At 42.7% G+C, this 13,590-nt stretch overlaps 2 protein-coding genes across 2 annotated transcripts; both read left to right on the top strand.

The window, feature by feature from the left end:
• Positions 1–2,454: 2,454 nt before the first annotated feature.
• LOC118781007 (60S acidic ribosomal protein P2-like) lies at positions 2,455–4,194 on the top strand. The gene is made up of 5 exons (XM_036533839.1): positions 2,455–2,513; positions 3,311–3,434; positions 3,583–3,631; positions 3,787–3,882; positions 4,075–4,194. Exons 2-5 carry the CDS (start codon positions 3,312–3,314, stop codon positions 4,149–4,151), a joined length of 345 nt encoding a protein of 114 aa, XP_036389732.1. The 5' UTR covers positions 2,455–2,513; position 3,311; the 3' UTR covers positions 4,152–4,194.
• Positions 4,195–6,026: 1,832 nt separating this feature from the next.
• LOC118780393 (1-acylglycerol-3-phosphate O-acyltransferase Pnpla3) lies at positions 6,027–13,222 on the top strand. The gene is made up of 9 exons (XM_036532843.1): positions 6,027–6,237; positions 6,477–6,709; positions 7,366–7,431; positions 7,698–7,907; positions 10,457–10,535; positions 10,892–11,128; positions 11,808–11,940; positions 12,320–12,442; positions 12,823–13,222. The coding sequence occupies exons 1-9, from the start codon at positions 6,027–6,029 to the stop codon at positions 13,202–13,204; spliced, it is 1,674 nt and encodes a 557-aa protein (XP_036388736.1). The 3' UTR covers positions 13,205–13,222.
• The last annotated feature ends 368 nt before the right edge of the window (positions 13,223–13,590 follow it).

Here is a 13,590-nt window from a genome sequence, read left to right as displayed (position 1 = left end):
TCTTCTGTTTACAAGTGCCCAAGTCATGACTGCAATCCAGCAGTGTCCTGTTTCATAGCTTTGCTGTCCAAATAATAACCCAATAATAAAATCAATATAGCATCATTGATATCAAACTAAAGATATCAAACATGGGATATACAGTATAAATCCTTGACATAGTTAATGTACAGTATACATAACTTTGAGTGATTTCTCTTGTTTCTCTGTAAATATTGAGTGTCCTCATAAACTGAGCCTGTTGTTTTTTTCTAACTTTTGTATAAAAGAAAAAGAAAAAGTGTGACCGATATGAATAAATACGGTGAAATGAGTTTAACAATTTTTTAAAATTGTGTATGTAGTGTCTCAACACAAAAATGACAATTTGCATTGTGTACGGACTAACATTTATGAATGGTGCAATCATTCAATGTGCTATTTTGACAAATATACACATTTTTAGGGAATTTTGTAGCAGCATTTATATACTGCTTTTGGGATGAGGGGAATTAACACATCACTGGGATCATTGTTTACACCCTTTTCTATTCGTTTTACAGTGGCATATTAACTTGTGTTGTGATGACATTACTATACTGTTCCTCATTGTGGTTTCCTTCATCGTTTTGCAATACAATACCCCGCAGTGTCACCTGACCCACTGGGGAATTCCTGCCGGGCTGCCAGATCTGACAGCCACTCTCAGAATCATCACTCATGCACCTAACCCCTGTGCCTTTCTCCAACCTGCCACAGGTTCACTCTGCGGAGGGTGGGGCCCCGGTCACAGTATGAGAAATACCACAGAGCCTTCATTCACTTTTGTAGAAGCGATCGCACATTGCGTCTGTGTTCAGTCAGAAACAATCGTTACGCCATTCTAACTGTACAACTGCACCATTGAAGGGGGAACTGAAACTGAAAAAGGCATGCTGAGCAACTGTTTCAGGAACACCGCTCTCTGTAGCCCGATATAGGAAGAGCGAGTTACTGACTGCCTGCACCTCACCCATGGGAAAATAGCCAATTAATGTGGAGGTACAGTATCAAGAGGCATACTAGACATAACTGGTCCCGTAGAGAAAGGACATTGTTTAGTCAAGTAACCCTCCTCACATCAAAGCAGGATGTCACTGATGAGAAAACAAAAAAATAAAGAACTTCTAAGACTCGGAACACCACTTATTAAGATGAATTTGTCTGGAGGGACTTCATCACCATAGTTCATACATAGAAACTGAGCAGATGTCTCTATCTAATTGGTATTTATTAAATATCATCCATGTATACAACTGGATGAAGAAATTAGGGTTAAGTGTCCTTTTCAAGGGTACTAAAGCAATCCTCACCTAGGAATTGTACCATTAGCCTTTACCAGCACCTGCTCCCTGCCACTACACCTCATGGTTCTATTATCACCCTGACTACTGGAGCTGTGCATGAAGAGATGGTCTTAAAGGACTCAGTGATGGTGAAAGCTGGGAAGCAGGGGAGATTTAGGTGCAGGTGGTGTGTGTTCAGGTGGTGAATGTGTGTGTGTGTGTGTGTAGGGGGGGGGGGGGGGGGTTCTCAAAGAGAGGGTGTTTTATCTCATGTCCTCATCCTCTCACTCTTGGTGCTTCTAGATATCTACAAGATGTGGCACATGAGGATCCAGTCTAAACCACACAGGAGAAAGGGGAGGGGCTGTTCCCATTGCCACACCCTCAACTTTGACTGAACATCATTGCTTCCCTCTTTGAAGATTCAGATCCTAAAACAGAGGCCACAAATTCTGCAAAAGGAGGAGACAGCATTGTTTTTTTATAAAGTGCAGATTGTCAAAATGAATTGTGACCATGTCAAGTCAAAACACCAGCAGTCATTTTATAGCTGATCCCTATGTTTTCCATGGAATACAACAGTGTTTAAAAAGACTTGGGGTATATGAAATGATGTTATATACAATTAAGCATTGCAAAATGATACATTTCAGCATGATGTGCTTCAGCCTTAAACGATCATTACTTATTTTATACCTGAAAAGAAAGGGGTCAGTTGCGCCTTTATATGTATATTTCTTTTTCAAAATTAAAGTTTCGACCACATATGCGAGTTAAGAGAACTAATGAGTGCAAGCCTAGATCTTTGACAGTTGCTCAAAGATGTTAATCAGTAACAGTGACAATGACAGACACTAATGTCGCCCCATTCCCTAGTCTGAGCGTTACTTGTAATCACCTTGGAAACCGTAATCAAGGGAAACTTCACACACCCCTGGCGTCTTTCATTTTTGTACTAGTGCGCATGCTCATATTTTTTATTTCTAAATTATCGACTCATCAACGCAAATTTCAAAATAGTGATAAAAACACAATTATTTATATCTAAAACCGAATCCAAAAATTGTTTTAGATGAAAATATCTATACAAAATATTTTCCTGACCTTTGACATGCGTGTGAGGAACAAAACATGTGACCTGCGCCGCGGTCTTTCTTTCTGCCTGAATCTTGAGCCGTGCCGGCGTTTCGTGTCTTTTACAGGCTTAAAGTGGGTACAATTCCGGACACTATGAATTGATTAAACCGACAAATATCAATACTGTAATGGCGGCTGTAACGATGAAAACACAACCACATATGAAAAAATGTTGAATTAACTATTAAAGCAGCTAGTTGACAATCTAAAACATGCTCCATATTAGCACGTGTTGAGCAGCTTGTTCAGTGGATACCCTAGCAGTGTAGCTAACGTTAGCCGGCTAATGCAAAACATACAACATGGGGCAATTACCGAAACTTTGCCGTCGTTATGTAGTTCATTCGTTTTTAAATTTCAGAATATCACGGTAACTGTTTCGTCTAATGATAATTATTGACTAGCGGCAGAATTGACTGTACAGGGTTGGTAGCTACGTGTGTGCTATTGCACGATCGGCAGTCGCTCGCTAGCTGGCTAGTTGAATGCGAACGTGCCTTGCTTCCAGGCATATATTTGAGCTGCAGATACTTTTGAAGTCAGTAGTATCAAGCAAACGTTTGAGCCGATTTAGCAGATTACCACTATAGTTTTCGCCTTGTCCACGTGTTTTTAGGTTTTCAGTCACAACTTGTACGGCTAATTGAGAGAAGAGCGGTGCGATTTGAATATCCAGTTTTGCTGGGTTAAGTAGAACGATTTATTTGCAGAGTATGTGGAATTACTGAAAATACACAACAAATATATGCATCTGTGTGTATGTATAGACAGTTATCCTGGAGTTTGAGACAGCTAAACGAATGAGATGAGCAGAGGTTTAAGCAAAGTGGAATATGTCACATAGATCTACTTTTTCTTCCTACCTGCAGAATGCGTTACGTGGCTGCTTACCTGCTTGCTGTGCTCGGTGGCAACGCTAGCCCCTCATCCAAGGATATCAAAAGCATCCTTGGCAGCGTTGGAATTGAGGCCAATGACGACTGCCTGAACAAGGTGAGAAAACTGGGTTTACTGTCTAATTATTTGCCCTTTTCATTTGTAAGTTAACATTGATGTCAGTAATGTGCTCATAAAAGTAAAAAGGTGTATAGAAGCTGCAATAAAATGCTTTGTTTTCACCCTGTTGTCTGTGTGCCTATAGGTCATCAGTGAATTAAATGGAAAAGATGTTAATGAAGTCATGAATGGAGGTAAATATTTAGTTTTGTTGATTTTGTCTCCTTTTTACTTATCAAATGCTTTTAATTACAATGTCCACTACAATACAGCAAAGTGGGTGGCCCTGATAATATTTTTCTCTGAAGATGGTTAGATGAAATTGACTCCATATTTGTTTTGTGTGTAGGCCTGTCGAAGTTGGCCTCCGTGCCAGCAGGTGGTGCTGTAGCTGCTCCCTCAGCTGCAGGAGCTGCAGGTGCAGCGGCTGGGGAAGCTCCTGCCGGTAAGTAATACATTTTTATTCAATCATTCATCTTCCGTCATACTTAACTGTTGAATTGGATCCTTATCTGCCAGTTAAATCCTGTACTTAACTTCAGTTATATGATGTAGCAGGCAGGTACGAACATAAGCCTCAAATGCAATCCCTCAGCTCTTTAGAAATGTGAAACTGATTCCATTTTGTGATCTGCAGCAGAAGAAAAGAAGGAAGAGAAGAAAGAGGAGTCTGAAGAATCTGATGATGACATGGGCTTTGGCCTCTTTGATTAATTTACTGAATTTGAGGAAAGAATCAATAAAAATGGTAAAAAATATGGAAACAGTGTGGCATTTCTTTAAGAGCTCTTAGTAAGTTCACAAAAAACAGTTTCTATGTTCTGTTTTGCCAACACTTCTATGGTCTAAGATTGCAAAGTCAGGCAAAGAGAGTTGCTTCTAACCTCACCAATTTAGAACTGACTGTGTTCTGACTAGGCTTTTCAAGGATTTTTCTTAGTATAGTACTGCAGGCAGCTCACTTGAGAACCATATTTTTCATCTGGTGGGAAAGTTTTTCTTTGCATGTAATACTACTATACATACTTTGGACCCATATACAGTTGGAGACAAGGCATACGTTTTCTAAAGTCATAAAGTCGATTGAGAAACATTCTGTTTGAACAGTGTGACAATACTGCAAGTATGGTATGACTTGTAGTACAATTTTTATAATATTGTAGCTGTTTCATTGAAACTATTATGGTGACAGGTGTTTGTGGGAGCCAAGCCTAACTACTCACAGTCTGTCAATTTTCTGAAGACAACTAGCTGGATTTAGTAACACAGACACATGTTGCATGACTTCCAAAACAGTTAGCCAGGAGGCTACCTTTCCTTGTATATCCATCCTTTTTGTAAGTTGTACCAGCTTTTGGCTAATTCTACTGGGTGCACAACAGCTAACTGTTTTGAGCCAAAATGAATTTTCTTCATTTCTATGCAAAAAAAAAAAAAAAAATCTGGTTTGCTGCAGAGATGTTTCTTTAGCAAATGTCCAGGTACTGCTTGCTTAATGTGTTTACTCAAAATTGATAAAGCAGATATCGAGGTTAAATTAAACATTTCTCTTGGACATCAAAACACCAAAGAAGCCCTAAAGAATGGTAATTTCATATAAGGATAGCCATGTCTGTTGTGTACATATACACAATATTAAGTGAGGGTTCCATGTCATCTCAGTGCTTTAACAATCTTTTTTCTACATTCTGTGTTCTTTATTTCTCCCAGCTGAGTGGTTTTACTCATTTCTTTGGGGTGCAGTACCTTGAAATGGGGCCTGCAAAAAATTCACTTCACCAGTAAATGATGTAATACTTTAAAGCATGTATTGTGTAAAATTAAGGTGGGTATTGTGGAGGCTACAGGTCATTGCCTTAGGAAGCATATTTCACAAGAGTGAGAAAAATATGCCTGTTATACCACACTTGGTACAAACACAGACCTGTCTTTGATACCAAATTGGGAGTCTTGCATGGTAAATAGTGCTGAAAGGGGTAACCTCAGGTCATACAGAAGAGAATGAAAGGGAAGATGTGTCACATGTACCAAAAATGAGGCACAATATCAGTTCAATCTGGAACAGACCAGTCAAAATTTGATAAGGGTGGCAAGTCAAATTTGTGAAATTTTGTATGGTAAATTACAGATCAATTAATTCCACACTTTCAGCTTCTCCTTTTGGGTATAAAAGGCGGTGAGGCAAATATCTAGACCTAGTGAGTTCTTCCTGTGCGTAAATCAGGGAAAGGAAAGCTTTTAATTTTCAATTATTTCACTTTGAACCATATTTGTTTTGCCAATTGTTTCATCCCAGGTTTGGTACTTAATTGAAGACTTTGACTGGGCATAAAGTGGAAAATGCTTAACCTTGGCATAAATGAGCACAGACTTAAAGATGTATTGAATCTGATTAGCTGGGACTTTGCTGCCCTACTGGTTTAGCATACTTTAGCTGTGCCTTCCACAGTCAATTGTGTGCATTGACATTTCAGAGAAAAAAAATTTGTTAGCATTAATTTGTTACAGAAGTCGAACATTGGCAAATCTAAACACATAAATAGTGGAACGGGACATTTTCAGTTAGCTGGTTTTCAGAGCACAGTCATCATGTCGCCGAAGTCAGGAACTGGGGCGCTTTCTGGGAAAGCACCGCTTTCCATCTCTTTCTCTGGTTCGGGGTTCCTGGCAGTTTATCAGCTTGGTGTAGCACAGTGTCTTTTGGATGTCGCCCCGGAGGTGCTGCAAGGAGCACCCGAAGTGTATGGAGCGTCTGCTGGGTCCTTGGCAGCCGCTGCAGTTGTGTGTGGAACAAACATGGGTGAGTGTGACCAGCCCTCCGACTTAAGTTAGCAGTTCTGCACCCGTCCATTTTTGCAATTAAATTATTACCGATGTAAACAGCAAGAAATAGCTTTGCCCATGTCCATTTAAGTCTACTTAAATTCATAGGGAGCTGTGAGAAGCAAAGCCTGTTTTAAGTGTACCAATGGCTCATACCTTGCCAATCAGGTAAGAAGAAAGTGTACACGGGTTACATCATTGTCGTGTCTCTGTTAGGTCGTGTGCGAGACGAGATGATAAAATTCGCCAGGGTTTCCAGGGGGCACGTTCTGGGACCGCTGCATCCCTCTGTAGATACTTTTAAGTGGATAGAGCAGGTGCTGCGCCGAATCCTACCGGACAATGCACATCTGCTCGCCAGCGGCCGCCTGCACGTTTCCACAACACGTATTCCTGACGGCAAGAACATTCTGATTTCTCAATTTGAGTCTAAAGAGGATGTGGTCCAGGTAAATGTTCTGTGTCTTTGCGCATTAACTACCTTGTTACTCCTAAACATTTGTGAACAAAATACTCCACTAGTAATTAGTTGAATGGTGAAAATATACACTTGCATTTGGAGTGGCACAGATAGACCCACTGTTATCTCATTAATTGCCTTCTACGGGTTACTGATGGGGTGAAAAACTGGATTGGCGTTGCCATGTTTCTTTCGTGTGTGATGTAAAATAAATGTGGATTACAATTGCTTTGTATGAGCCTTTTGTAACATGTCTCTAGTGTTCTTTCTGACAGACACTAATGTAATGCTTGCTTGTTTTCTTAATGCTCATAGTTTATTAATGATTAATTACAGTTCCCATCATCTTTCATTGGTCTTGAAAGTCTTGACCATTTTGAGGCATTTTATATGTAAGCTGACATGTTTTCTCTGTCTGTTGTATGCGGGAATCAATAATAATGCATTATATTGCTCTTGGTACATATTTTCTTGATAAAACCTGTACATTTTCATCTACAATACACTTTGATTTAAGAATCAACTGCCTATAAGGCTGTCTCTTGAAAACAGTTAGCTACACAGCGTAAGGCTCTCTGAACTGTCAGTAAGCCAGAAAAGACTGCCTACCTCAAGTCTTACTGTAATCATCCTCTCCACTGGAAGGCGCTGTTGTGTAGCTGTTTTGTTCCCATGTACTGTGGCTTGATGCCCCCTAGCTACAAGGGAGTGGTGAGTATGAATTTTCCAAATAAAAATGACCAAATTGTGCAAATAATCTTATGCATATTCCAGGGTCCCATTTAGGGAAAACATACTTTTTGTCACGGCAATGTCTTAAATATTGTTTGTTGTCAGGAGCAAGGTCGATGAATTATCCATGTATAAATATATGAGAGAGGGCCTGGCAGTGATTTAAATGCTCAGGTTAGTGAGCAGCCCCATCATGAGGAGCTGCAGCTGATGGCTGTTTTGTCTGTGACTGTGTCCGCTCGTAGCATTACATAGACGGAGGCTTCACCAGCATCCAGCCGACCCACGATTCCCATCGGACCCTCACCGTGTCCCCATTCGCCGGGGATGTGGACATCTGTCCCCGCGACCAGCTTCCCAACCGCTATGACATTGTCGTGAGCGGTTTCGCCTTCCACCTGACCTCGGTCAACTTCTTCCGCATGATGGACGCCCTTTTCCCTCCCACCAGCCTGGTGAGGGCCCATTTATTCCTCTCAGGGGGTGTAAAGGTCGGAGAGATGGCGCAGGACCACAAAACCGCCCTCCATGACTGGCCCCTGAGGGAACCCGCCCACAGGTCCTGCATTCACAAGCCAACCGCACAATGCACAGTGTTGTTGATTTCCAATGCTGTTACAGTGAATTGCCATGCTCAGTGTGACAGGCTGGTAGATCAAATATTTGCAAATCACAACCTTACCTTACAGCACGTCAGCTGTTACTCCTCCAAGATACTGTGCAAAGAATTGTTTTAAAATGGGGAAATATGCAGTAGTTTGAGATGTGGCCTTGGTTTGTCAGCAGGCTATGGACTGATTTTCCCAGCACCTAACAGCCAGATATGAAGGAATAAAGAAAAAAATGTGGCATTACAGCTACACAAACAGAGATTAAGACTTTGTAGAGTGGGGGACGTTACAGATTGGCGAATGACTAGGGAAAATAAAAAGACATACAGTCAGCTGTGATCAAGTTGTCTGGCAGTGAATACATTTTTATGTACTGTAAGTGCTAGTATTATGGTGAACACACTGTCTAATTGGTAATTTTTTCACAATCAGTTGACTGTCTGCAGACTTCAATTGGCAAATTGAATGGCGATGACTTGGCTAGCAGAACGGCAGTGTTTGGTTGTGTGTCAGAATAGTGTTCTCACACTCAGTATATGCCAGTGCTGCCTGGGCTCCAGTTGTTCTCAGTTACCCCACAGACATGCGGGGAAATGATTTTACACTCAGACTGAATCTAAAATGACATTTCATTTGCAGGATCTCAAGAAGGCATTTGGCAGGGGATACCAGGATGCACTTTCCTTTTTGCAAAAAAGTGGTAAGAATTTAAAATATTAACCTCAGACTTTCTGTTGTTGCCATTTACCTTTGCAAACACAATACATATTTATATTCAGCTGCTTCTGTTGGTGGTGAGCTAGAAAGCTGAAAAAGTTTCACATTTAAGCTAAACAAAACAAAAAAAAAATCACAATTTTCAGTTAATTTCTTTTCTACATTTAGCACAATAAAGAAATGCTGTAATAAGGTTGTGTGTAAACCATGGAAAAGTCAGACGAAAATTCCAGTCCAGACCGCATACATGTCTTCTCAGAAAACAAAGGTCCAACCTAATTATTATAGCTGTCATAGAGAGCTTCCAGAGAAAGAGCTGACAGTATCACTGCCCTTGATCAGGGTGCTGAGATGTTTGGCTGGTACACTGGCTAACAGCTGCTTGAATGGTGCCAGAAAAGATGCCATCTGGGAACACTGACACTCCTCTGCTGGCCTAGCTTGGCACAGGGCAGCTGCCTTTCATTTTCAAACGCTGTGTTTCAAAGCTCCGTACACAGGTAATAGGTAGTTCTCAGGCTGAGTCTGAAAGTGTGAAACCTCATTATGTGGGAGCTCTGATTCTGTCCTTTTTGTGCAAATAGGGAGAGGGAGAGGTTATCAGATACATGACTCAGTTTTATGATTGGCTCTAAAGCTGTTTCCTCTTAAATTGCATTAAAACAATGCAGTGTTATTAAAGGATGTTTTTTTAAGTCATTCATTCAAGGGGAGGTAATCTGAGCTTCTCTCAGATTTTTTTTTTCTGTGAGAGTAGGCCCAGCTTCTGATTTTTGTAAATATTTGCCCTGAGGGTAACCACTTATTGGACTGCAAACATTGTGGCAGCCTACATTATATCAGTTGTACAGACACTGTATCAGCCTGGTTGTAGGTCTCTCACATGGTTCCTGTAGCTCTCTGCCACAACAACCAAAAGCATAAATATAAAGACAGCACACTGTGTGTGCATGTGTCTGTCTAGTGTGTGTTCATGTGGGCGTGGTTTTAATGTGTGCCACAGAGAAATTGACTATGAAAGAGGAAACATGTAAATGCTTTTGTAATCCCCACTCTATTTCTCCATGTCTTTAGCAGTTTTTTTAACAGACCATTTTGAACAGATTTTTTTCCACATTGACCTCCTCTCTGTGGCCCTTAAATGACTACTCTATAATGTGCTCTTAAGTGGTCAGTCTGTGATGTCACACCAAGTGATCATTTGCTTTGGTCAGTAAGGGGAAGGCAATTTGGAACATAGCTTTATTTGTGGTGTGTGCTGGCCAATGCAATACTTTCCCTGGATTTTAATTTTTAAGCGCAAATCCTTAAGTTAAAGTTCCAGTTTGAATTCTTGATAAAAGTAAAACATTCATCAGTTTACATAAAACACCCCTATCTGCTCTGGCTAAAACAAATAAGTTCAGATTGATTGTACATGTGTAAACATGAATTCTGCATTAATGCATACCTTAAATTCAGTATCACACACTGCTGGCATAGTAAGCACACTGCACTTAAAACAAGATGCCCACCTCTGACTGCAGCCAACAGTTGGCCACATTTATTATCGTGTCTGCCAAAAATAACTACACTGTGGAAGTTCACCATGTCAAGGTGGTCTGCGCAAACACCTCACTAGCTCCCAATGCCCACCTGAGAACGATCTTCCGTACGGTTGGGGGTTTTAAGATCAGGCCGACACAAGTTCAGCGCTGGTCCTGTCACTTGGTCACCTATCACCCTCAGGAGAAATGGAGCACACAAAGATCAGAGGCAAGTGGAACCTTTCCCAGAGTGTGTCCTTGAAAGTTATCCCTGTGTTCTTTGGCAGTGGGCAAAAAGACATGATGGTGCAGTTTTCTAAATGCGGTGCTTTGTGAGTGCACTCGTTCAATGAGCAAACGTGTTTCGAATGTGGCTAGACAGTTAGCAGGATTATGTTGTTGTACACAAGTAGCATAAACAGTGAGTGGTTTTCCACAGTGTTGAGGGGGCTGCTGTTTGTGATGTGACTGCCTTTTTTAACAGTAGTTTGTAAACCGGTGAGAGCAGTGCTTTTCCTCGCGGTGACAGCCCCCTGTGCAGTGTGGTTGACACTGATAAACTGTGTTTTGTGCTGACCTTTTCAGATCTTATAGAGTACCGGCCCTTCCCACTGAAAGGCCTGGGCTCTGGCAGTGAGATGGACAGCCAGACCCTGCTGAAAGAGGAAGAGGAGGAGGTGGAGAAGGAGAGAGAGGAGGAGGACAGGGAGAGCCCAGCGATAGCGCAGGAAGAGGGACACAGTCCGCCGGAGAGCTTGCCCTGGAACCTGAGCTCGCTGGAGAAGGCGCTATACCTCAGCCTGCCGGTGTGGGTGCAGACAGGTACACAGCAGGCTGTGGCTGGGCTCCGCCATGTGATGGCACTGTCGAAAAAGTGGGCAAATTTCCACAGCCTCTGCCCTCAATTCACAGCCCACCACATACCCCTCACACCTGAAACTTTGCCAGGCAGTTCTGCCTGCCTGTTTACGGTTTACGGAGGAAAATATCACAGAATTGATGTTACTACCCTAAGCATCTCTGGGTTGTCTCTCACATTACTTTGACAATTAACTTTTATCACTGGCTAATGATGATTAGAATATTTACCTGAAGTTTTACACTCTCTAGCACTACTGCCCCATTTCCAGTGTGGGTAGGTGGTAGGCTGCAGAAAGCATGTTTTAGTCTATTGGTTCATTCTTTCTACCATCAGATAGTGACTTGAAGGTAGAAAACTCAAAACAGTGGTGATTTCATAAATGATCTGTTCATTTAGGTAGGGAATTTATTTACAAGAGTATACCAGGAAAGCACCAGGAACAACAAAGTATGCAATTAATAGTTTGGGCCTGTGTTGTATTTTGTCTGTGTCGTTGTTATTAACAATACTTCTCCAACTTCTATTCTACATTACTGTCAGTGGTGGTTTTGCCGTTGCTTCATCACCTTTCGTAAATTAGGAAGCACTGCATGTATGCTCTGACCTGACATTTACGGGCCTCCTCTGATTTTTTTTTAGCGTTGCTATGCAACCTCATGGCCCAGTTTGGACTGGCAAATGTCCACAGCAAGTTCTTCCCAGCGCGTCTGATATCATACCTGCTCCTGCCCTACACACTGCCTGCCTGTGTCTTCCTCACCTTCAGCTACAGGTCATATACCTGCTGTCCAGCACTACAACTCTGAACCCATGCTAGCAACACTGTAGGAAATGGACAGAAATCAGAGAAGGCTAGTAGTTTATTACACAGTACCCTTTTTCTGGAACAAGTGTGTTTGCTTTGAGCCATTTTAAATTTAGCAGGTGTATTGGACAATCCAGGATACACAGACAACAGTTGTTGGAAATGAAATCTCCATTTAGGATTTCAGTTGATGGCTGACTCAGGAGCTGGTTTTGTCTGATCTGGAGCGGGCTTGAAAATGTAAACCCAGTGTTCATTATAAGGCCGCTAAGGTGTGTGTGTGTGCATGTGTACGTATGTACATGTGCGCACACGTGTGTGTGTCTCTGGGTGTTTCCCCCTGTAGGCTGCTGCTGTGGCTGAGGCATGTTCCAGAAAGGGCCTTCTGGCTGTGGCAGGATGTCCGGCAGCTTCTGCTTTTCTTCACAAACACCACTCTGTCCAGCCTGAAGAAGAATCTGACTGGCAGGTCAGTGCTGCTAGGAGCTTATGACACACTTACCCTCGCTCCGAGGCCAAGGCATACCACTCGATCTGTCTGCCTGTCTGCCTGCCCGCCTACATGTCTGTCTGTCTCTGTCTGTGTGTCTGCCAGCCTTACTCTTCAAGGAGCACAGTACAACACATTTTCCTAAATGTACCGGACCATGTTGGTCCTGTACACTCTTTATTTAAATATTGACACAAGATTATTGTCTACTGATTGATTATTTTGATGTGTAGTTAACAACAGAAGAATTGTTGAAAGGCACTCACAGTTTATAATTCCTTGCCAGAGTGGTTACCTTTGCCTGTGGGAACCTGACACCAGCCCACTGTCCCTGCTGCCTGTCACTTCCCTCTTGCTAGGTTTCTCCCTTCCTTCATCCTGGCACCTGCGCTAGAACTCCTGAGCAAGCACGAGAGTTTGAGAGAGATGCCCGTGGTGTGCCAACGCTCCACCCTGCACATACAGCTCTCCACCTCTGGCTCCACCTCTGGCCCCTCCTCAGACACCCACAGCCACACCTACTCCGAGTCCCTGGCCTTTGCCTTCCTGCTGAACCTGGAGGTGCAGGTGGATGACCAGCCAGATGCCCCCGCCCTCCCGCCCTGCCAACAGCTTCCCAGCACCGAGGGAGAAGAAGATCACCCTGCCACCCCGCACATCTCCTTCCTGGGGGGTGAGAAGGAGGAGGATGGGCCCCAAGACAGGAGCAAGAAGGGTAGATCAGAGGTGTCACTAATTTAAGATTTCCCAGCGCTGGTTTGGTCTGTGCAGAAGTGCAGGACAGGACAGTCTCAAGGAAGTTCCCTTGGTTTCATCCAAATTACCCTAAAAATATCATAACATGCTATCATAACATTTGAAACACCACTGAAACCTAAGCAGCTCTTATAGTGAATGCTCTGAGGCCTGAGACTTCTGGGAAGGTAGCATGCCCAGGAACCAGCCGCTGGTGCTCACACTGCTGCTCTGCCTGCTCTGTCAGTAAGCATGCGGCTGGCTGCAGGTCAGAAGAGTGGAAGAGGGTTACACAAGCCTGCGGTGCCAGTCTGGTCATGTGCTTCAGAGGGGTTTCGCAGAAAGCTGCTCCCAAACCTCACATTTATTTCTTAGAAGAATCTCCCGGAAGG

This window comes from Megalops cyprinoides, chromosome 7, assembly GCF_013368585.1.
Source record: "Megalops cyprinoides isolate fMegCyp1 chromosome 7, fMegCyp1.pri, whole genome shotgun sequence".
Lineage (NCBI taxonomy): Eukaryota > Metazoa > Chordata > Actinopteri > Elopiformes > Megalopidae > Megalops > Megalops cyprinoides.
This window is presented reverse-complemented; position numbering and strand designations above follow the sequence as displayed.